The 24,994-nt window shown below is 38.3% G+C and overlaps 1 protein-coding gene across 5 annotated transcripts in view; it reads right to left on the bottom strand.

Annotated features, from left to right (window-relative positions):
- The window catches only part of wdfy3 (WD repeat and FYVE domain containing 3), a 130,855-nt gene that overhangs the window by 57,117 nt on the left and 48,744 nt on the right, over positions 1-24,994 (bottom strand). For 3 of the 5 annotated variants that reach the window (XM_030143076.1, XM_030143078.1, XM_030143080.1), the window contains exons 13-23: positions 23,955-24,152; positions 21,757-21,840; positions 17,820-18,009; positions 14,800-15,014; positions 13,105-13,217; positions 8,925-9,162; positions 6,329-6,429; positions 4,281-4,499; positions 3,328-3,512; positions 751-982; positions 466-626 (exon numbers count right to left, since the gene is read on the bottom strand). In XM_030143076.1, coding sequence (XP_029998936.1) covers positions 466-626; positions 751-982; positions 3,328-3,512; positions 4,281-4,499; positions 6,329-6,429; positions 8,925-9,162; positions 13,105-13,217; positions 14,800-15,014; positions 17,820-18,009; positions 21,757-21,840; positions 23,955-24,152 — 1,936 coding nt within the window. The remainder of the gene's footprint in view (positions 1-465; positions 627-750; positions 983-3,327; positions 3,513-4,280; positions 4,500-6,328; positions 6,430-8,924; positions 9,163-13,104; positions 13,218-14,799; positions 15,015-17,819; positions 18,010-21,756; positions 21,841-23,954; positions 24,153-24,994) is intronic. The other 2 variants (XM_030143077.1, XM_030143079.1) reach the window with 2 other exon arrangements.

Genomic DNA, 24,994 nt, shown 5'->3' with positions numbered 1-24,994 from the left:
ACTTCTTCAGTGAAGACATCATTAATTGAACATAAACCAAGCATCTCCATCCACTGTAACTGATCCAACTCCAAGGGTTTTACTGGTGAATCAATGTTGTAGAAGATGACGGTGTTTCCACATCACTATGGAGCCTCTGAACGTCCAAATAGGTCATATCTGATGACCAAATGTTCCTTAAACTGCTTCTTTTTTGTACCAATTAGTTTTCCAGCCTTTCATTGCTCTAATCCCATCATCATCATCAACATAATCGTCATTTTGAAAATGTGATGCTGCCATAAAGTTCAAGGTCCCCTTGTGGCTGTTTTTTTTTACTTAAAATGGCACATCTTCTCAGTTTATATATTTGATATGTTTTCTGTGATCACTTGAGAATAAAATGTGGGTTCATGAGATATGCGAATAACTGCATTCTTTATTTACACAGAAATCCTCCTTCTCACAGTAGACAATATAACTGACCTGTTTGGCAATGGCTTTACTGTCCAGTTTGTTGTAGACTTTTCTGATCTTGGCCACAGTCAGTGTGGAGACAGAGAAGGCGTAAAGACTGAAGGAGACCTTCTCCTCTGGTACCAAGGCCACTGGGGAGGGAGGGGCCACCTCAGCCTTGGAATCTTTACCTGGGACAGGAGAAACATGGAGGTGAAGAGGGAAAAGAGAAAGGAGGTAGAAACAATAACACACATATCATCTCCATGTTCTTTCTCACTTCTCATTTGTCTGGTTATTTCTTGGTCCACTTACAGGGAAGGTAAATGGCCTGGAAGCTGCCCATGTAGTTTGGTCCCAGTTCATAGATGGCTGCCACACTGGAGGCTGGCAGGACCTCCTCCAGGAAGTGGCTGGGTCCCAAACGCCACACCAGGCTGGAGAGCTGGCGCTGAGCCGGAGGCGTCCCCACATACCCGTACACAGTGCTCACCACAGGGGGGTTGGTGGACCCTGAGCCCCCCGGTGAACTGTGGATGTAGTGAAGCTGGGGAACCAAACATACATGAGTAAACATAAGCTCCACACACACACTTAGTTATGTCGGGTTTTAAGGTAAACAACAAAAAAAATTCAAAATGTCATGACAATATAAATTAAAGAATCTGCTGTCTGTCTACACTTTAATTAAAGAATTTGTTTCCTTAATTTTGCTGCTGTCAAACATTGGTTCCACTGTTACGTTTCACATGGACGCTCATTGTGACACACGACGCCAGGATCAACACAAAATTGAATGTTAGTTCCATCTTAAATTGCTGGTAAGTAAATAAGTTGAATCCAAATGTGTTGAAGACTGCAGAGCACATATTGTTTTTAGATGCCATTTGACTTGTTCGTATCTATAGACATTTTTATATATACTTTTATACTGTTGTTATTGTTATTTCTATGCAGATATGTTTATATATTCTAATTTTCTACGTTTTGAAGTTGTTGTTTCTAGTTCTGGAATAAATGACAAGTTGTTTGTCATTTTCACACATACCTGTTTCACATTTGCAGTATTTTTTCCGCATATTCAAATAATCGTTTAATCAAACGGAATCAAAGAAAATAATCGACAGCTGCAGCTCTAGATTTTTTTATGAGACTGTGTGTATACAACTAAATGGAAAACCATTCTTCGGTTTTTGCCTAAATCATTGTGTTTAGCTCAAATAAACATGATTAGCTGAAAAGAGAGAAAGAGGAAATAGTATTAGTTTGGGTTTTAGTTGTTTGTGATTTGAAGTATTTTTATTGTGCATGTCCCTAATGCCTTCGAAAGAGTCCTTTGAGACCTAATACCTCAGAGAGGTGATGTGTATTTAACAGGAAATCAACCATAGGGACAAAGAACACAAAGAACACAGCCTCGGGTGTCTTTTACAACACTCGCAGGAACACAGACACACACACACACACACACACACACACGTGAGCAGACTGTTGTTTCCTGTATGTCGAGCTCAGCAAGAAATGAAACTGTTCTTATCAGTGCTACTGAGAGGAAGCTGAGATTTGTGGTCTGCTGAGTTGTTCCCGGATCTCAGTCTAAAATCTAGGAACCATAAGCCACATCAGACCCAAGCACACCGACATTAAAATATCAGATCAGAAAGGTTAGAGGCTCGAACACTTCAAACTCATTTTCAGACAGTTTTTGATGCAGACACTGAGTAATCCACATCAGAGCAGGACTTCAGGAGGGTCGAGTTTAAGAAAAACAGCCGCCATTTCCTTCCTTCCAAAAACTATCACCACTTATAAATTAGCACTGGATCTGAACAGGGATCAATACAAAGAATGAAAACTAAACCCAGTCTTAGCAGCAGAAGAAGACACTGAAGCATAGCAAGACATCTATTTGTACTTCTATGTGCAAATGTTCATTTTGATGATGAGAATGGAAAGATATGCACTTTAGCCTATTCTGCATAGATACTATTGAAAGAGTAGAGTGGAAAATAGGAAAAGCACTGAAAAATGGATTAAGTACAGGGTTCAATTTAGTTATATACAGCAGAGAAGTATATTTCCTGACACTTTTTCATTTACTTTTAAGAAATGAAGATATTCAAAGGCTAAATGTTCAAGAATTAAAGCACATATGTTTTATTGCTAATAAGGATGACCCCCTTCCCCTACAAAAAAAAAAAAAAAAAATCTGGATTAAAGGGATGCATTTATGTACATACACCACAAATTTTTACTTTACTATGTTGTAGTTGGCACAATAACATTTTTTAGGTTCTTAATCGTTTCATTTTGCGATTACAAATAAGCCCGCAATTAATTAAAGCTTTCATCAGGGCTGTGTTCAACAATTATTTTACTACAGTTTTATCAATTAATAATAATTCCATCAAAAAACTGTTTTGAAGAGTATGTTCCAAAGACCTTGCTTGATTCACAACCCAAAAATACCCTGCTTACTGTCATACAGGAGGAAACCAAACAGAAACAAATGAAATCTATGGGTCTTTTTTTTTCATTACTCCATTCAGTTAACCTGACAGTGGAAAAACCCATAACAGTCCTGTCATACATACATGCAAATGAAAGGGACGTGAGAGAGGGAGAAAGGAAGGAAGGAAGGAAGGAAAGAAGGTAGGATGGAAGGATGGACGGACAATTATGCCTTACACCTGCCAGAACTGCGACAGATATTGTGATAATTTGCTAATTTATGTAAATAAATCATCATAAATGATTTTGTAAACAGCGTAACTGACTTCAGTTTGAAAAAATATTTTAACGTCTTTAAATAAAAATGCACAACCCCCGTGCACAAAATAAAAATCTAACAGGAAAAACTGGCTCAGTCAACCAATTGTGAAGACAGTGTACCTTGACAGTATTGATAAGTTGGCCGTCAATGTACAGCGTAGCCATGCTGTTCTTGAGCATGCCTTTGCTCATGACCAACACCAGGTGGTGCCACTGGCCCTCTCCGATCAGCTCACCACAGCGGAACCGAGCACAGCAGGGTAGGATCTCATAGAAGGAGGCCTCTTCACTGGACTCGTCAGCTGCTGGACATGAGGAGACACAGATATGGACATGTATGACTGTGGTTTACATGCACACTCACATTACACTGTTATTCTAAATATGACAATGATCTGAATTAGAGAGCTGTATAGTGATGGAATATTCTGATTAAAATATTTGTCTGAATGTAGCTTTTTCAATTAAGAAATGCATGCTGATATTATTGTGGTTTTAAGGTGGATTGTGTTTATGCAGTCAGCCAGGAATAGAGACAATATTCCAAACACAAAGATCCTCTGTGGTACAGATGGATGCTTCACAGTAAAGTAAACACACCTACTGTTAAATACTATGATAGTGGATATCACTGGGTTTATACTGAAGCTGAACTTTTAAAGATGGTGTATGAACCAATGAAAGAGAAAGGCAGAGTTCACATAAAAGAACGAATAGAAACAGCTTTCTAGTTATTTGTGTTTTTTGGCATAAGAGCAAAAACAGGAATATTTCAGCCTGTAATGAAGTCATTGAGTCATAGTGCTTTGGCAAAAGGGCAAGCTTAGACAACTGGTTACAGAAAAAAAAACCCAAAGAATTAACTTAACCTACACACACACCACTACTGACAACTATATTTGACTTAATATACACTTTTAAACAAAACACATAAATAAACACTTTTTGACAATGTACAAACAGTATATACAGTTTATTTATACAACATATTTTATGTTGTGATAATTAAGTGGATTATATATCTTGTATTAAATGTATTATAGATGTGTTGGGTTGTGTTGTGTGGGACTTACAGTAGGTCTGTAACAGCTCCTCCTTAGTGGACACGGTGAGTGACCGGTCTTTTCCTAACAGAACCACAGACAGACAGACGTAATGCTGCTCTGAAGAGTTGGCCCGGCGGACCACGGTGAGCAGCCTCACAGGGTGGGCGTGGGGGAGGGCACTGAAACGCTCCACACAGAACCAGGTGGAGTAGCTCAGACCTGATGGAGGTGGAAAGATTCGCTCTCCTACAGAAGGATGGAAGAAAAGTAGGTGGTTCTCAGAGACAGAAATGAAAAGGATGTACGTTTAGGATCCCATCCTTTTTTAACCTTCTGGTATCCAGGTGAGCATATCAGGAGGGAGGGGAGGGGAGGGGAGGGGAGGGGAAGAGAGGAGAGGAGAGGAAAGGAAATAAGAGGAGAGGAAACAAGAGGAAATGAGAGGGGAAAGGAGAGGAGAGGCAACAAGAGGAAATGAGAGGGGAAAGGAGAGGAGGGGGAGGGGGAAGAGAATGTATGACATTATCCAGTTCTCTCAGTATAATGTCATACATTTCTGCCTTCAGGTCCATGAAAGCCTTTTCTGTACAGCCTTGGTGGATAAAGGATTTTGAAACACTTGTTTTTATGTTTTTGTTTTTGTTTTCTTAGACATGACATTAAGACAAAAAAACCAAGAGCCAATAACAAATGAAGATGACAAGCAGAACACAGGTGAAATAAAGGAAATCACAATTTAAAAAAGTGACACTCCTCCTTTGAATCCAAAACAATACTAACACCAACTACTAACAGTTGTGAATGGGCCCTGGGATCCCACAGGGCTTGGCCAGGCCATGGTCAAGGGGTTTTACAGTCATGGGAGTGTCGGCGTGTTAGGGTTCTACATGTCTGAGGTCAGAGCACATCTGAGGCCTGTCACTCAGCTGAATGAGTGACAGTAGTGGCTTCAAGCAGAAAATGTAAGAGCAACACTATTAACTCTGAGCAGTTCTGAACGGGCCAACATGCGCTCTGTAACACAATTATATCTATTTACACACAACTATATTCTTGCACACTTATTACCTCCGCCAAGGAGGTTATGTTTTTGCCGGCGTTGGTTTGTTTGTCTGTCTGTGTGCAAGATAACTCAAAAAGTTATGGATGGATTTGGATGAAAATTTCAGGAAATGTTGATAGTGGCACAAGGAACAAATGACTAGATTTTGGTGGTCATCGGGGGGGGGGGGGCACTGCTCTGCCTTGGCGGAGGTCTGCGGTCCCTGAGTACTTTTCTAGTTATGCACGTTTCTTTAATTAATATATTGTCTAGTACATACTGTACAAATTGCTGTCCTAATTTTGTATCTTAATAGAGTGTTTTAACACGTATATTTAGTAGATATTCAGAGCTATATATATATTTTTTGTATTGATAATTTCTTTCCATCTACTTTTTATTATACTTGAATAGAGCGACTGTAGCATCCAATAATTTCCCCCTTGGGATTAATAAAGTATTCTGATTCTGAACTTGGGGTAGGCTGTGCTTGAGGGGTTTTATACCTGCACAAATGGAGGCATATAGGGGTCAGACACAGCTCAGGATGTAGACCAACTGAGCTAACTGTGAAATAAATAAATCCAAAAGTAAATTCAAAATGGCCGACTTCATGCTGGGCTGACGTCATGGACCTAACTAATTTTTTTGAAGGCTTTGGTGTAATATATATGTACCCAATTTCATTCTGATTGGTGTGTTCTCTAGGGGGAACTACAGGGCCCTAAAAATATACATTTTTTCATGTGTTTGTAAAGTTTAATGAGTTTTCTCACATGTTTAGCCCCCCAAACTTCCAGCAATAACATGCATTTCAGATACAATAGAGCCTTTGCGGCCGGCTCTCTGCACCCTTGAGCTCTAATAATAATAAACAGAGCATATACATTAGCACAGTCTGATTTTGCTCATCAATTAAGTGATAACTATGTCGCATAATGAAAGAGGCGCTGAAGTATGGTGTGTTGGTAACCACAGTGCAGTACAACATGCAACAAATGTAAACAGATAGAAAAGCCCCGGTGGTTTGTACCTGTTCCCATGCCGCTAAGCACTGCCCCATCGCTCACGCCGGAGGTGTTGGTATTGTTGGTGGGAGCGTTGTGAGGCGCCAGGCTGGGCAGAAACAAGCACCTGAGAAAGCCAACAAAGGACAGGTTAATGAAGGGCTGGACACGAAAGAGCATCAAGTTAAAATATAGAAGATTCAGCTGAATGATGTCAAATTGTGTTTTAGTTTATATTCAACTAATAAACTTCTCCTCTTGCATAAAAACACAAAGAAATTATCTTAGCATTGTTTTACAAGTCCCAAAAATTCAAAGAGCCCCAGCTTCACATAGTGGTAAGGTAAGGTAAGGTAAGGTAAGGTAAGGTAAGGTAAGGTAAGGTAAGGTAAGGTAAGATAAGATGAGATAAGATAAGAATCTTTTCAGTAAAAAAAATACTGTTAGCTTATTAAAAGAGAAAAAACAGAGTCTCTTTCCTGTTACCTGTATCCACCCAAACAGACAGACTGGTGTGATGGGTTTCCTCTCTGTTTAGACTTTTTTTTTTTTAGATATTATTTCAAGCAAAAAAACCTAGTTACTCGCAGGAAATATTCAAGAACTATTCCCAGACAGAGATGGGGGTTATGAATGAAGAGGACAACTTCATTTCAAAACCTGAAAAGTCTCTGTTTTTATGTGTGAGTAAAATTATGGAACAGACTGAAGAACGTCCAAACATCACCCAATTTAAAAAGATGAAGAAAGAGGTGGTTTATACATGGTACAAAACTGTAGAAGGTGTTTGACAACTAACATGTTTACTGTGGTTTTTGGTTGTTGTTTTTTACTTCACTTTATTTAATTATTTATTCTGTTATTTATTCATTTTGTGTTACCTTCAAAAATGTAGTTATTTATTTTTATGTCTGTAAACGTGTGAATTTTTGTGAAAAATCATAATTAACAATTTACAAAACAATCCAAGGCAATTAATTTTTCCTCCAGCCTTATGATAGGAAGTGAATTGATTGACTGTTGTGTGGAAAAGGGATGGGATTAAATAAGTTTATACTTCCTCCCACTGCTTTTCCAATATTCAAATCAAGTTATTACATGTTGTTGTAAGTTTTCACATCTTCTTCAAATCTGTTTTATTTCTAGCCACTAATGTAGGATTACAGGATAATGTAGGATTAATGTAGAAAAAACTGAATTGAATTAAAGTGAATAGCATCATCCCACTCACTGGTGAAAGGGCTGGTTATGAGTGTGTATTTGTGTGTGTGTGACAGTGTGTGAATGTGAAACAGTGGGTTCATACATGTGGAAGCAGTAGCTGCATGTGTGATGCCTAATAGCAGCAGCCGGGGCATCAATATTTCATGTTGACAGATGGGAGGAGAAGGAGGGGTAGCCTCAGTGTGTGTGTGTGTGTGTGTGTGTGTGTGTGTGTGTGTGTGTGTCTTCTCTGTTTATGTCGTACAAAAACTAGGCCAGTGCGTCACTGCATACTGTATGTGCTGCTGCTTTTTAGTGTTTCCCTGTGAAACTCCATGTTCTATTCTGGAGCCGAGACAATTTTAATGAGTTCCTGAGGAAAATAAAAGGAAATCACAAAGTAAAGAAATGAAGCTCAGTGTGTGTTTACTGAGGGCAAAGACAGCTCATGAACTAGACCTCTGCTCTGAGGTTCTGTAAACTGATAAATGTAGTGTAGCGCAAGACATGAGCTTAGGAAAATATTGTGATTTGTAATTACCTCCACCAAGGAGGTTATGTTTTCATCAGGGTTTGTCTGTTAGTTTGTTTTGTTTGTCTGTTAGCAAGATAACTCAAAAAGTTATTGAAGGATTCTGATGAAAATTTCATGAAATGTTGATACTGGCACAAGGAACAAATGATTAAATTTTGGTGGTGATCGGGGGTGAGGAGGGTGGGGGGGCCACGGGGGCCCACTGATCTGCCTTGGTGGAGGTCTGCGTTCTCTTTTTTAGAAAAGCACTCGCAGAGCGCAGACCTCCACCAAGGCAGATCAGCCCCCCCGATCACCACCAAAATTTAATCATTTGTTCCTTGTCCCAGTATCAACATTTCTGAAATTTTCATCCAAATCCGTCCATAACTTTTTGAGTTATCTTGCACAGAGACAAACAGACAGACAGACAAACAGACAGACAAACCAATGCCGGCAAAAACATAACCTCCTTGGCAGAGGTAATAATAAAATAGCTCAGTGCTGGCAAGGCAAACACACACATAACCTTTGGCACCATTCTCTTTCAGGCTGTGTTCTTCTAAAACTGGTCAAAGCTGCATTTGTCTGTTATATAGGAAAACACCTGTTTTTTACTGAACAAAATACAAAGGATAAAATTATAATAAATGTTAATAAATCACTTGGTAATGATTACATGTAGAGAGAAATTCATTTGAACATCACTGCAAAAAATATTTTTGGGTCTTTAAGGGTTAATTTAGGTTTAGTATCAAAATGTGGTCAACAAGTGCGCACAAAAAAGTAGAGCAACAAGACTACAAATGCTTTGTTTTTTAACCTTCTGCCTTTTTTGTGCAATGCTAGTGATGACAAAGATGTACAAAGGTTATGTATGTATTATGCCATTGGTGAAAACTAACCCAAAGCCTTCCAGTGACGTGTCAAACTCCACAAAGGCAGGCATGACAGCAGAACCGTGTAGGCGGATATCATGTGGCGTCGTCATGGATACGAGGCACTTGACTCGGGTCAGGGGCACGGTGCTATCTTCAGCGGATCGCACAAGGCTGCGGCTGATCCGGTACTGCCCGTTGTCCTCGGCCGGAGTGGTGAACACGCTGTCAGGCCCAAAGCCCTCCATGGACATGGTCATACTGTCTGTGGATCAACAGAGACAAGTTAGACTCAATAGAGATGAAAATCCACTACAAGTAAAATATCCATAGCCTGGGGTCATGTCTTTAACCCTTAAAGACCTAGAAGTAATTTTGTGTTGACTTCAAAATGACTTTTTCTCTGAATCAAACCTTTCTTAAATGATTTATCACCATTTATTCTAATATTATCCTCTGTGTTTTGCATTTTTCAGTGTAAATCAGGTATTTTCCTATATATAATTCACTGATCATGTAGATTTTCATAAAAGCTCAGAGTAAATTCAAAGGTTGTTAAAGCAAATCAGAAAAAAGGAGGAAAAAATGATTTTTTCAACCAAATATATCATTAACTGAACATAAACCAAGTGTCTCCAATGGCTGTCACTGATCGAACATGTGTTTTACAGGGTGACTCAGAAAAAACGCTCTTTTCATTTAAAGAAATTGTACCACTGAAATGGAAATGCTTATTTTTCTTTTGATTATACAGTCATATTGATGTGGTTATTGAGCATGTCTGGCGATTGAATCATTGATTTATGGCATAGCATAACAGAGGGAATGTCCATTGTTTATTGTGCACTGAAATATCTGCCAACACAGTTTATGCCACCGTGAATGAAATTGAAATTGTCAACCATTACAGCATGTTTACTCGCCATCAAAATGTTTTGTCTCAACGAAGTCGTCCGGCACGACCTTCAACCTGGCTACCATTCAGATTGATGCAAATCTGTGCTCGTTGTCGCATCTCTAACACAGCTCTTCTCGCCATTCGTGTTTGTTGTAGGGCTTGGATTTCAGCCATGATGCGATTTCAGAGTTCCTGAAGAGTTTGTGGAACAGTCTGATACACACGGTTTTTAAGATACCCCCACAAGAAAAAGGGAAGCGGTCTTGAAACTGCCGGATGGTTTCTTGGACGCTACCAGTTTCGCAGAATTTTGTCACCATGAAAGCTCTCTGCACATCCGTAAACTGTGGTCTTGCCATGATGAAAACTCCCTGGGCACTGTCATGTAGGCCTATGTCCTGAGTGTGAAAGCAAAGCCCCGACTCCTGTAATTGCTGTCAATTTCAAGTTTGTTCACTGTGGCATACATTGTGTTGGCAGGTATTTCAGTGCCCAATAAACAATGGACCTTCTCTCTCTTATGCAATGCAATAAATCTATGACTACATCACCAGACATGCTCAATAACCACATCAATATGACTGTATGGTCAAAAGAAAAATCAGTGTTTCCGTTTTAGCAGTACAATTTCTTTAAATGGAAAGAGCGTTTTTTCTGATTCACCCTGTACATGTGAATCAATGTTGTTGAACAGGGGTGTCAAACTCATTTTAGTTCTAGGGCTGGACCAGTAAAATAATAGAATAATAACTTACAAATAATGACAACTCCGAATCTTTCCTCTTTGTTTAAGTACAAAAAAAGGAAAATTACAGTATGATTTACAAACTATCCTAAGACAAAAAATCTACAAAAGCTCAAAACCTTTAGTACTGGTCATTTTGAACTGAAAAATTATAGTATTTAACTTTATGATTAATAACACCCTTAACTGTCAGTGTCTTCTGTGTAATGTTTGCACTTGGCCAGTTCATCCTGTGGGCCAGATTGAACCCTTTGGAGGACCAGTTTTGGCCCATGGGCCTTATGTTTGACATCACTGTTGTAGAAGATGACTGTGTTTCCATGTTCACTACGGAGCCTCTGAACGTCCAAATGGGTCATATCTGATGACCATGAAAAAATGACAAACTGTATTTTACACCAATTATTTCCATGTATTGATAGGATTAGTGGCTCAACAAGTATTAAATACTTTACATCAGTACATGGTTTTGGTCGCTGGTAGTTTTTTGAGTCTTTCTGGGTTAAAATAGCTTTTCTTTATTCACCTACTGTACAACAATTGGGTCAGAGTCAAGAAAAAGTGATAAAGATAGAATTAATATGAGAGTCAACACAGCCTTCGTTTTCCCTGCAGGTTGATGTTGAATTCCAGTTTCTTCTATATTTGGAAAATTAAAGTAGTGTAGTGAACCTTATAAATGTATGAAGGGTATATTTTACATTATTTTGTATGAATGGGTAGAACAGTAGTGCATTAGTTAGCACATTGGCAGTAAAAGAGGAGGACTGTCAGACAGTTTTTTGAGCGACTGAGTTTATGTTTGAAGGAGAAAATTCAATCACTCAATCACTTTAACACGGATGAAAATAAAACCAACATAATTCACACTTTTTCAGTGAATGACTGTTAATTCAGTGACAGTAGTTGATGAAGGGAGCAAATTTATGAACCTGAAAACTACAAATGACCCCTTAAAATCATTTAGTGTCCACGTCTGCTTATCCTCAGCAGACATCACAGGCCATTGGAGATTCACACCAAGACAGATGATCTTCTCTGCAGAGACCAGAGGCAGGACTGTGTTCTAGTAGTGTGTACTTGTGTACATCTGTAATTAGTTGGGACTTAATATCCATTCTCAGCTGGGAGGACACACAATAAGCAATTAAGCCCTGCTGAGTAGCCCAGAAAATTACAAACATTAACAGTTAATAGAAAGCCAGCCATTAGCAGAGGCTTCACAGTCACAAGCCCGTCTTTGTCTAAACAGCAGATTAACTCCTCCACCAGATCTTAATCAGAAGCCAAGATGAACCCTCTGTTATAGTTACAAATGAAAGCAGATCTAATTGGTTTGCTTTGTCTGTCTTAACCTCATGTAAAAGGTTAAAATAAAATAATATTCGACCAATGTCCCTGTACCTCACCAGCATGTTCTATCAAGAATCAATACCAAGTTGAATTAGCAAGGTTTGCAGGTTCTGCTTCTATGTTAGAGTCCTGTGGTCTCTTTACAAATATCTGCCAGTATCATCCTATATGTTACCAGTAATAGCCAATATCAGCAAATATCAGCTGATGCTGATGCCCAGCAAATACATCAGCGTATCCATAGTGGAAAACATAACCCATTATGCTAGTTTCTTAAAAACCTACTGCTGGATTTGTCTACCAAGCACAGGGTCACTCAAATAAGTCAACTGAGTAACAGAAACACAGTTGGTACAATTTAATTGTTGCTGTCATATTAGTTTAGCTTTGAGAGTTCGACATTCTTGTGTTATTACAGGTTTGTGACAAAAACCACACAAGACATGCACAGAAACATAAACATAGCAGAAAACAGAAATATATAAATGAAAAAGTAGGCGGAGCTAACTAATCTAACACCCCGGCACTGTCACACAACACTTTATCCCTCCTGCTCACTGGCACACTGCCTACCAAGGGATTAATTTTGAGTCTTAACTTTCAATTTTTTTTTTTTTTTTTTTTTTAAATTGTAACAAACAAACAAATAAAAAACATGCAAAAATCAAGACAAAATCACATGGAAAGGACAAGTGTGTGAAATTTGAAAAGAACTGGGTGAATAATGTTCGAGAAATTGTTTGGACAAACTAAGTGGAAATTAAAAAATACAGAAATGAATAAATAAATTAATCTAATGAATTATTATTATTATTATTTTTTTTAAATCCCCAAAATTGAAATTCAGCCATCAAACTGTGCACTGCATTTCTACTAGTGGTAAAGGACGTGTGTGAAATTTGAAAAGAATCAGGTGACTAGTGTCTGAGAAATGGGATGGACAAAAATCTCAATGGATGGATGGAATTCCCGGTATATTTATATAAAAACAGATGTGCTGCAACATTTAACTAATTAAACAATGGATAATTCAGCAACTACTTCAATAATCACTTCACTGTTTAAAGCACCATAGTACAATGGCTCCATGTTCATTCCATATTGGCTAAGTTTAATACTTTTGGAGTTTTACTGTTGGTGAGACAAAGGAAAAGTACTTTGCTAAATAATGGTTAGTAGGAGTTGGGATGAAATGTGCTGCAGTGTCTTACTTCTCATCTCAGCATCGTAACTCAGAGAGCTAGGTTTGTGGACCCGGTACTGCTTCAGTAACTTCTTGTCCCAGGCTCCACAGTTCAGAGGGTTTCCCAGACGCAGGAACTCCCTGAAGAGCAAAAGGAGCAGAATGTAAAAGAAACCCAAATGACAATGACAGAAAGAAAACTAAGAGACTCATGAACACACAGTTTTCTATACCATTAGACTTAGGAGCAGCACTCAAGTGTTGTTCCCACAGCACTTGAAGCAGTTAAAAAAAAAAGCCAGTGAACTTCAACATACAGTGGTACCTTCACCTACGAGTGCACCGACTTGCAAGTTTTCTGAGTTGCGAGTCAAAATCCGAATTATGAGCGAGCTTCAGACAGGCTGCCGTTAGCTGTCATAGCCAATAAAAAGAAAAAAAAATTGGAGGACAGCTAGTAGGTATTTTAGTTGTGGATCCTCCATGTCTCTGCTGACCACGGTGTCTTTAGGAGTACTGATGGGTTCATCCTATCAAACCCATTTTTATATAACCTACCGTGCTCCGGTAATGAGTATTTAATTTACATTTATTACCCTGCCCCCGAGTGGGGAGGCATGGGGTGTTGTTTTTGGTTCGGTTTGTTTCTTTCATTGTTTGTGTTAACACTTTAGCAGCAAAACTATTGGCTGAATTCATACCAAACTGGGTTTACAGACTGCAAGTGACCCAGAATAGCTGTCATTACATTTTAGGAAAAGTAGGTCAAACTTTTTTTATTAATCAGTCAAAATTTTTTATTTATTTATTTTTTATCTTTTTTTTTTTTCTCCCATTCAATTATAATGGGTGAAATTTCAAATTTTCTATAAAAACATCAATTTTGTTTCAATTTACTTCAAACTTGGCACATGTATAGAAGCAACTGATATGCTGACATCAGCACACGCACAGACATGATGACATCAGCTGGATCGATGCCAAAATAAGCTACAATACATGTAAGGGGTGGGGCTTGTTGTGCCTGGCACCACTTGTTTTATTTTAGTTTGTTAGTTTTTTAAATGTAATTTGATTATGGTGATATTTGGTATTACAGGTATTAACTCTTGCTGCACAACAAAGTCCGGTCGCTGTCCGGGTTGGGGGTGGGGTGGGGTGGGGGGCTTGAAATGCTTTGGAATACTGGAAAGAGGTTGTCCAGAACACATCAAATACAACCACAAACGTCAATATGCTTTACGGATAAGTTCAATATAAGTTTCACATAGGTTCAAAGCATGTTACTCATAGGTTAGAAATAAGTTTAGGATACACTAGGCATTATCTCCACGTATTTCTACTTATGGGGTTGGAGCGTATTAATGGCTTTTCAATTAATTTCAATGGGGAAAACTGATTTGACATATGAGCAAACTGAGTTACAAGCTCAGTCATGGAATGAATGAAGGTACCACTGTATTTTATCAAGTTAATGTTAAAACCTTTTGACCAATCTTCAATAGTTAGAAGAAGCATATCAAGAGAAAAACATGACATTTTCTTTTGTCTTTTGTTTCACTTTTGTTGCTTATGAATGACTAGACTGTGTCCATCTTCCCATATGGTAGTATGGGAAGATACCCATACAACCATATGGGAGGTACCAAAACAGTAGTAAAAGCAAAGAAAAAATAAAACTAAGAACTGTTTCCTGTTTCGACCTCCATCCTGAGTGCAGTACCTGAGTGCCATTGGCTGTAGGGCCTGTGAAGCCAGTCTCTCAAACATCCTCTGCAGTGGGGGATGCAGCGGGTGGTCTTCATCAGCCAGGGCCTGACTGCAGCGCTGGAGCAGCCGTTGGTGGAGGCAGGCTTCACACAGGACCTGCTGGTTCCTCTCACTGTTTACTAGGAGCTGCAGGATGTTAGCCACTGCCAGCTGCAGGTCTAAAGCATGCTGCAAGGAGAACGGCAAAAAGATGTCAGCACAGTCTGGTATAGAGTCAGGGTTATGTGTCTGGTACCCATGGGTCGCAGGGATCATCACAGGGGGTGTACAGTCGACGCACAGAGCATCAAAACTAACATATGAAATAAGCACATTTTGGATCTGATTTACTGCTGAATCACTGTACACAGGTTTGGTAGTAACAACAGTCCAGAATAATGTAAAAGCAGATATCATTTAATTTAATATTTTCAAGGTAAAATCTACGTGCTACACCCATTTGCCCAATTGTTCCAGAAATGTAAGGAAAACGCTGGAGCACCTAAGTCTATAGAAAACCTAGAGAACACCCTGATAATGGATTAAAAAAATTATTATTTAAATGTAAAGTTACACCATTGTCATCTCATTTCATCTTTTAGTAAAAAATCCACAAATATCTTTAAACCGTAATTATGTACAATAATTAAAAAAACATATTAAAAAAACAGCCATCAGACTAGACAACAGTTCACTGTAACCCCGCCTCATATCACACCATGTGCAACCACAATGTACATATGTAAATAACATTTATTGTATACGTTTTGGATTTTATAGGTTATTGTGTTAAGAGTTAGGTCATGAAATTGGGCCATATATGGAACCTGAACTACAATGAGTTTGACACCTCTGGTCATTCAGGAATGCGTTAACACAGAGTCAGCAATGAAAGACATCAGCTGTGAGCTTAGAGAGACAAAGGTTGCAGTCCATCTATTGGGGAAGGGTACATGGGCAAATCTGAGGTCCATCATTCTTCAGTGAGAAAAAATATTCACAAGTACAAAACATCAAGACAGTTGCCAAACTTCCCAGGAGTGGAGGTCACCCTGAGGTTAGACTGTGCAATACTCCAGAGCTACAGAGCTTTTTTTTTTTAAATTATCATTTGTGGGTTGCACTTCTGTACTTCCTGTTATGTCTCTATTGTACTGGCTGAATGCTCTTTTACTCTTGTGTGCTTTGTACTCCACTCTTGCTGCTGTAAATTTGGAATTTCCCCTTGTGGGACTAATGAAGGAATATCTTATCTTACATCTCAGACTGTAAAATGATAAAGTTCAAGACAACACAATTTAATAATAATAGTAATAAAAATAATAATACATCAGTTTTAAATAGCGCTTTCCTAAGTACTCAAAGGCGCTTTACAATAAACAGCCAAGGGGCAAACACATCAAACGGGTAAATAGATATGGAGTTAATACTAAATGGCAATCAAAGAACAAGTACAGAGACAATACGGACAAAAGAAAACACACAAGAGAAGGTAGATGAGAGTGGATGAGGTGGAACAGGCAGTCAGTTTTCGAATGGTGATCTGAACAGGTGAGATTTGAGTTGGCTTTTGAATGAGGTGAGTGTGTCGGAGTTCCTGATGTGAAGGGGTAGGGAGTTCCAGAGGGTTGGGGTGGCGATGGCAAAAGCTCTGTCACCCAGGGTACGAAACTTAGTCTTGATGATGGGGGTGAGAAGGTTAGTATCAGCAGAGCGGAGGCGGCAAGTAGGAAAGTTGGAAAAGACTGCATGGTTAGTCAGGGAGAGTTGTCAAGAGAAAGCCTCACTCCTTGACAAAAAAAAAAAAAATGGGATCAATGTCCCTGTATCTCACTGACATGTTCTATCAAGAATCAATACCAAGTTGAATTTGCGAGGTCATGTTCTGTCTGTACGTTAGAGTCCTGTGGTCTTGATGTAGGAGATCAATCTCCCAACAGAAATAGGTGGTACTTTCACTGGAGGATCAGCTTCAACTCATTCAATCAAAGTCCATATATGACTTCCTATCAGTGCTCAACAGTAACTACACTCAACAAAAATATAAACGCACCACTTTTGTTTTTGCTCCCATTTGTCATGAGCTGAACTCAAAGATCTGAAATTTTTCTGTGTGCACACAAGGTTTATTTCTCTCAAATATTGTTCACAAATCTGTCTAAATTTGTCTTAGTGAACACTTCTTCTTTGCTGAGATAATCCATCCACCTCACAGGTGTGGCATATCAAGATGCTGATTAGACAGCATGATTTTTGCACAGGTGTGCCTTAGGCTGGCCACAATAAAAGGCCACTCCAAAATGTGCAGTTTTATCACACAGCACAATACCACAGATGTCACAAGTTTTGAGGGAATATGCAATGGTCATGCTGACTTCAGGAATCTCCACCAGAGCTTTTGCCTGTGAATTGAATGTTCATTTCTCTACCATAAGCCATCTCCAAAGCTGTTTCAGAGAATTCATGAAGAAGACTGTGCGAGGAAAATGGTGGTCACACCAAATACTGACTGGTTTTCTGACCCCCCTGGACCACCCAATACAGTAAAACTGCACATTTTGGAGTGGCCTTTTATTGTGGCCAGCCTAAGTCACACCTGTGCAATAATCCTGCTGTCTAATCAGCATCTTGATCTGCCACACCTGTGAGGTGGATGGATTATCTCAGCAAAGGACAAAGGAGAAGTGCTCACTAACACAGATTTAGGCAAATTTATGAACAATATTTGAGAGAAATAGGCCTGTTGTGTACATAGAAAAAGTTTTAGATCTTTGAGTTCAGCTCATGACAAATGGGAGCAAAAACAAAAGTGGTGCGTTTAAATTTTTGTTGAGTGTATATTGATATCCTAAACCACTTCCATGGTATAAGCCATGACTTTTCATTCTCTACTCATGCATGACACACTGCAATAAGAGTAAAAATCCAGTGTTTAAGTGACAGTAAAAGCATATTTCTGTTCGCTCGTTTCATTTCCTTTGTGTGTTTCCTCACCTCTGGCTGGCTCTCAGATGCAATGGAGGGCAGCAGGTCTAACATGGACAGGACAGCCCCTGGGTGGATGACCACCATATCAGATGAAGATGATGAGGGGGCAGGGTGGGAGGAGTTAGCCAGGTGGAGTTTGAGGTCCGTCAGAGCTTTGACTGGGGCGGGAGGGCCTGATGTACCGTAGTAACCATGTCTGAGAGCACAAAGAGGGATTCAAGTCAGCTTAGAGTGTATGATAATACAGAAAAACAGGCCAACTTCACAGATACTGGATGGAAAAATGCAAGGTTTTCAGATGTCGAAACAAACTGTGGAGATATTTTCAGGGGTGATTTTTGTTTTAATAAATAACAATAAGGTGTTTGCATCCAAGCTTTATATTTAATAAAACAATTAACTTTGTACTTGAGAAAACAGTGATCATGTCAAATGGGAGGTAAACACCTGTCATCAGCTGTAGAAATTTGGGCAGTGGTTCTGTTCATTATCTGAGTGATTTCAGCAGCCATTATAACCACTCAATACAACACAATATACAACTTGTTCACACCAGTAACAAACGTGGTCACTAAATAGACTGGTCTACAAGGAAAATGCGTCCAGAATAAAAGAAATGATATTTTACCACATGAGAGTCACTGATAAAGAAAAATCAAGTCAAAAATGCTGGTTGGCTGAACTTTCCAAGATACAGCCTTGGGTCAAAATGTGAAATTCAAGAATTAACAAGAGAATGGGTTTGACTCAAAAGGAATATTTGTCTCAGAGCTACAAGATCTACATCAAAACAGTCTGCACATTAGAATACATTCACTTTACAGGTTCTATTTAGTGGAAGATTTATAAAATTATTATATAAATGTACATAAACTAATATATGTGTGTAATAACACTTAATCATATACCTTGAAAACATCAGCAAACCAGCACTTTTGTCATTTATTTTCCAATTATTCTTATTAAAATACATAACATTTAGCACATTTAATCTCTGAAGCAAATCATTTCTAAAAAATTGTAGACCAGTGATATTCAAAAACAGTAATATACTAATGTAGAAAAAGATCTTCAGGGGGTTTTAACTGGAGATTTTGCTCTTCTGTTTTATTCTCATAGTAAACCTTATTTACTAAAGCAAACATAAAATTTTAATGTGAGATCATAAGGAAAAAACGTCATATCAACTACTAGGTGTGGATGGTAGGATAAACATGAACATGACATTTTTGTCATTCACAGCCTTCACACTGTACATTCTAATGCTTTCTTACCCCTGTATACATCTGCTGATATACTGATCATCACATCCATTCACAAACACAATTTGGTTTGTCTTTCTTTTTTTTTTCTCAGATTATCACAACTATGAACCCTTTCTTTTGAAGGACAGAAATCCCTTTAAGATGCAGGACTGAGAGGTACAGAAAATCCTTCATGCCCACTCCCATCAGAATCAGTTTTACTCTTTGCCCCAAATGGACAATTTGTTTGCAGCAGGACCACACACATATTATGCCACAAAAGCACAACAATACAGACCAACAGGCAGATCTGCACAGAAAACAAAATAAATAGGTCAGTTGTAATAAATATACATATTGACAGTGCACTAAAAACTAAGTCATTTAAAATTAAGGTGCAGTTACAATAAATATAAGATAGATTTAAAAAGACATGAAAAGAGGTAGAGGGATGGGGGGGTCACTAAATGGGTGAGGCTATCTTCTGATGTGTGCATTCAGTGCGTGGATCGAAAGAAGAATAAAGGAATTCTTGTACCTCTGTTTTTAAAACAGTGGGATTTTGAAATCGTAGGCCAGATGGCAACAACATGAATTCTGTATGCAGAGGATGACTTGTATCTCCTAGTGTCTGAGAACGCACATTATAATTTTAAATACCTAATACGACTTCAGATTGAAGAAAACTTTCATTTTTAAAATTCTGCTCCTGCTGTGGTATAATACAGATACCAGTCAAAGCTCCTTCACTGTCATCGCTCCTTGATCCTCAGTCGTTGATGTGGATTTAAGGGAAATGACGCTTCTGTCAAGATGGCACACCAAGATCAAGGAACTCAAAAGAAGGTTTCTATGTCTGCCCTGCACTGAAGCGGTGGAATGTCCAGGTGTATGAACCTTCACCTAGTGGTAGCTAGGACAGGCTACACCCCAAACACATGACCTCCACCATGAAACAGAGTAGTAGCTGTGGTGTCTAGCTGTGAGGACAATTCTCCACAGCAGGGCCCAGAAGACTTATTAAGGAGAAAAGAAAGCATATCGCTTTCACTCAAACAAAACAGAATTGTTCTAGTTTTTCTTCATGTGTTTATTAATTAACCTTTTGCTCTCTGGTAGACCTAGGTGGTGAAAGTAATCTGGTAACTTTATTTATTTCAATGCTTACTTTCATATCATAATGCCAATTGTTTTGCCCAGTGGGGCATGCCTTTTTACGCTACGCAGTGCTGTTTGATGTCTCTATTTATTAGAGGTAATTCAGTTAAATAAATACTGAAGTTACGAAGTTGAGTTTTTACTTACAGCTAAAATTTTGCAAGACTGCAACTAAATTCCTTCAGAATCATGGTCATATTGCTGAGACTTGTTGTTTTTGAGTGAATTTAGGAATAGTTTCTGCCCCCACTGAGAAACACAGTAATAGTCCAACTGCTTGCATTTCGACATGGGGGGGGGCATCTGCTGCATCTCCACTGTACAAATAACCAGTGAGTCTGTGATTGTTTTTCTCTCCCATTCTGTGCTCACACCCCCCAGGAGAGTGCCCCCCCCAGCTCATGTGCATTTAAAGGGCCAGTGCTAAAAATGACCTTTCTGGTGTCATTACTCAGAAATAGGCGTGAAGATGGGCCTGTGAAGTTGAATTAATGAAGAATTCAGACCCAAGCATAGCAATTACAGTTTATGTAGCCCACAGGGAATGTTTTAAAATGCATAATTCCATTTAAAAAAGCCAAATATCACTCCTTCAAATTCAAAAAAATGTGTGACTTTAGTTGCTTTCTGTTGATGCTGGGGAGAGCACACATATTGCTTGCATTGATTACAATGTTTACATGACTGTGTGGGTCCAGGCTAAGAAGTAAACCCACTAATCTAATTTAATCTAATTATATACACACACAAACACACACACACACACACATACATATATATCTATATATACACACACACACACACACACACACACACAAACAAACTTTAAGGCAATAACATTGATTCTTGCTTGTCAGGTGCTATTCACATTTGTTTTTTTTTTTTCCTCATTCATGCATGTTTTTAAAACTTAGAAATGGTTGTTTGTAATTCAAGCTGTGGCAGAAATGAAACTTCACATGACCGCAGGACAGGGGTGTCAAACAGGTGGCCCACCAAAGGGTACTATCTGCACCATGGGATGGATTTTTGAGGTGCAAAAATTACACTAAAGATATTAATAGTCAAGTCATTTTAGTTCAGGGGCCACACACAGAACAATCTGATCTCAAATGGGTCTCAAATAATAGAATAATCATGAAAATGGAACTAATGTAAACAACCATGAACAACCTGAAAAGTCTTAAGAAACGTAAGTGCAATTTTACCAATATTCTGCCTGTTGCTAAATAATGTGTGTATTTGTAGAGCCACTGTGATCTGTAAGTTGTAAAGATAAACCAAACAATAACATTACTGAAATTGCGCTGTTACTTTGTTGCACTAAAACAATGAGAACATTTTTATTGTTATTATTTATAAGTTATTATGCTATTATTTTACTGCTCCAGCAGCTTTGAGATCATATTGGGCTGAATGTGGAACCTGAACTAAATAAGACGGTGGATATGTGACCGACAGCAGACACTCGAATGAAGGATGAAGGAAGGATGAAGATGACGAGGAAGGGATAAGGATGTGAAAAGTGACGCTGTAGCTACCTCTTCCTGGTAAGTGCTGGTGTGCCCCACGGGGAGGGCAGTGAGGTCTCATGACTCACGCAGGGGGGCACCTGCTCTGCACGACTGCACACACACAAACACACACACACACACACACACACACACACACACACATAATAACACACAACCGCAAACATAAACATGCAGTAAGACACAAGCATACATGTAGACATTTGCAAACATACACATTGACAGACACATGAGTATTTCAACACACACGTCGGACACACAGCCGTGCAGATGTGCCAGACCCGGGATGAGCAGCCACACAGCGCCACAGGTTAGCAGAAGAAGAGGAAGAAAGAACAGAGGAAAGAAGCTGTCAGTGAGGAGCTGACACAGGGAACAATATTAGAGCTGGAGAACATCGACCACTACACAGGAGCCTAGTGTTACCTCGGCCATTAGAGACCCAATTCGACACATGACAGACAAACCCAGAAAAGTTGTGAAAACTGACACTGCTCTTGATTTTGGCCTCCAGGTGGCATTAGCATGCAGAAAGGGGATGTAATGAGGAGAAACATTAAGAAGAGGTAAAGAACAAAGTTGGAACGGATGATCATGCAGTCTGAACAAGTCGATTAAACAGCTCAGACTACAGCGTCCAAGACTCAAGATTTAAGATTCCGTCTTTATTGTCACAGGGTGCTTGCACTTTATCCAAATACAAACTCCAGACTTTTTCCAAACTGCTATTTTTTTTCCGTAACACCTTGACTTTATGTCCTTTTATACTTGCATTCCTACTTTTTTGGTTGCGATTGTACCTGTAGTAGAAAAGTTCATTTTAATAAATGTATGAATGAATGCAGAGTTCGCAGTAAATTATGTTTTACTGACAGAACATAGGAAAATCACAAAAGTGCATGAATATCACACAAACAAATTTCACTAGAATCATTCCAGTACCGACCGGTTAGTGAAATCATATTCAGTTTTTTAGATGCTTTCCTCAGGTATTTCTTATCTTACAAGATTATGTGCCTTCGAGCATATTCTAAAATTCAACTATGGGAGAAACATTTTTCCATACTTCATTAAGACTTTCAGACAAAATTCCAGACTTTTCAAGGTCTGGAAAACAGCATTTCAAATTTCCATACTTATTAAGACTTTCAAGACCTGCACAAGCACCCTGTTGTCATTGTATACACAGAGCATACACTAAGAAATTCTGATGCACTTTATAGAGACGGTACTTCTTGAGTAAAAACAGGAAATGTACAATGCAAAATGACCATAACAAACAGTCACCATCCATGACAGTAGAACTGAGGATCAGTAACTCTGGCAGCTTCACAACAGAACTGGTCTATGCACAAGTAGGTACCATAGTATGTAGTGCATATACTGTATTATTAAGAACTTATTTTTATATCTAGATATTTTTATACTGACTATTTTCTTCTGTCTACAAGTGTTTTATCTGTTTTTGTTTTTGTTTTTATTGAGACCAATGCATCGTCATTTCATTGTTGCATTACTTCTATGATGGACATTCAACACAGAAATATCCAACAATATATTAGCATTTTATCAGTACTTTGAGGCCAGTCTGAGGGTGAAAAAGTAACAATTTATCAGTCTGTGCATGATGAATCGATACATAAAGATGTGTGTCACTTTTGGAATTTAATTACTGAAAAAAATAAACTTTTTGGTGATATTCTAATTTATGGAGATGCATGTGTAAACTACTCTTTTGTAATATCAAACACTACATTATAACATAATTAGCTATTTATTATTATCAGTATTATTACTTTATTATTACTACTTTGCTACTTGTTCCTACTGGTACTTTCCAATGTACAATTGCAATTTCTCACACCTGTTTTTTTATAGTTATTGTATTGCTTTTTTCTTATGGTATTTCTCGTCTGTATATTCAGTGTTTTGCTGCTATAGGAACCTCAATTTCCTGAAGGCCCTGTCCAAAGGAATAAAGTTCTATCTAATCTAATCTAATCTAATCTAATCCAATATATGGCTTTGATGAATTCTTAGCGCTGTCATATTGTTGAGGACTGATTCAGGTTACATTACCAAATACTGAAAAGTCAACGTATTATTTACTTTATACTTCATCATATACATATTAAAACACTATTAATTAACTATTGCTTGCTGGGTACATTTTCAGAGTTATGTGAATAAAATCTTTGACTGCCTACCTGTCAAAGGAGTCAGTAGCCATCTTGTACAGGTAGATGAAGAGTTTGCTGCAGTGTTTAAGTGTGGGACAGACGCTGTCCCCGGCAAAGCCTCCGGGGGCGGCGTCATCCTCCAGCAGCCTCTGGAAAGGCTGAGCGTTGGACGGAAACACACCAGTGGGACCCAGCTTCTTCGTGTCAGAAAAACAGCCCAACAGCCTGATGGGAAGTTGGAAACTTGAGTTTAACGACCAAAATGACATAACAGAACCTATGAAAAGCCCAGTCTGTCTATGTATTCACCTGCTACTGTGTTACATTAGCTGAAAAGAAGTGATTTTAGGACAATTTAATTTAACCTGCAAAGACCCAAACATACATCGTCCACCTAAATGATCTATTGATCTAAAATATTTTATAACTTCTGAACCACTAATCCTATCAATTCATGTAAATAATTGGTGTAAAATACAGTTATTCATCTTTTCATGGTCATCAGATATGACCCATTTGGACGTTCAGAGGCTCTGTAGTTACCATGGAAACACCATCATCCTCTACAACATTGATTCACCAGTAAAATCCATGGAATTGGATCAATGACAGTGGATGGACACACTTGATTATATGTTCAGATATACATATAGTCGGTTTTTCTTCAGTTTTCTCTGTTTTGATATAACCTTTGAATTTATTCTGAGTTTTTATGAACATCTACATAATTAGTGAATTAAATATAGGAAAATACATGATTTACACTGAAAACTGCAAAATACAGAGGATGATATTATAATAAATGGTGATAAATCCATTAGGAAGGGTTAAATGTAGAGAAAATGTTTATTATGTTGTCTATTGTTTATTCCAGTGATTTTTGTAATTTTCTATTCTTGTTGGTAATTTAGTTCTCTTAACACTGCTTATCATTATTACTATTATTATTATTATTATGATTATGATGATGATTATTATTATTACTTAAATATCATTATGACTATTACTGTTATCATTTCATAATAACTTTCATCCAGTGATTATTAAACTATACATATGTGTGTGTG

The sequence above is a fragment of the Sphaeramia orbicularis genome, chromosome 9 (genome assembly GCF_902148855.1).
Source record: "Sphaeramia orbicularis chromosome 9, fSphaOr1.1, whole genome shotgun sequence".
NCBI classification, from domain to species: Eukaryota; Metazoa; Chordata; class Actinopteri; order Kurtiformes; family Apogonidae; genus Sphaeramia; species Sphaeramia orbicularis.
This window is presented reverse-complemented; position numbering and strand designations above follow the sequence as displayed.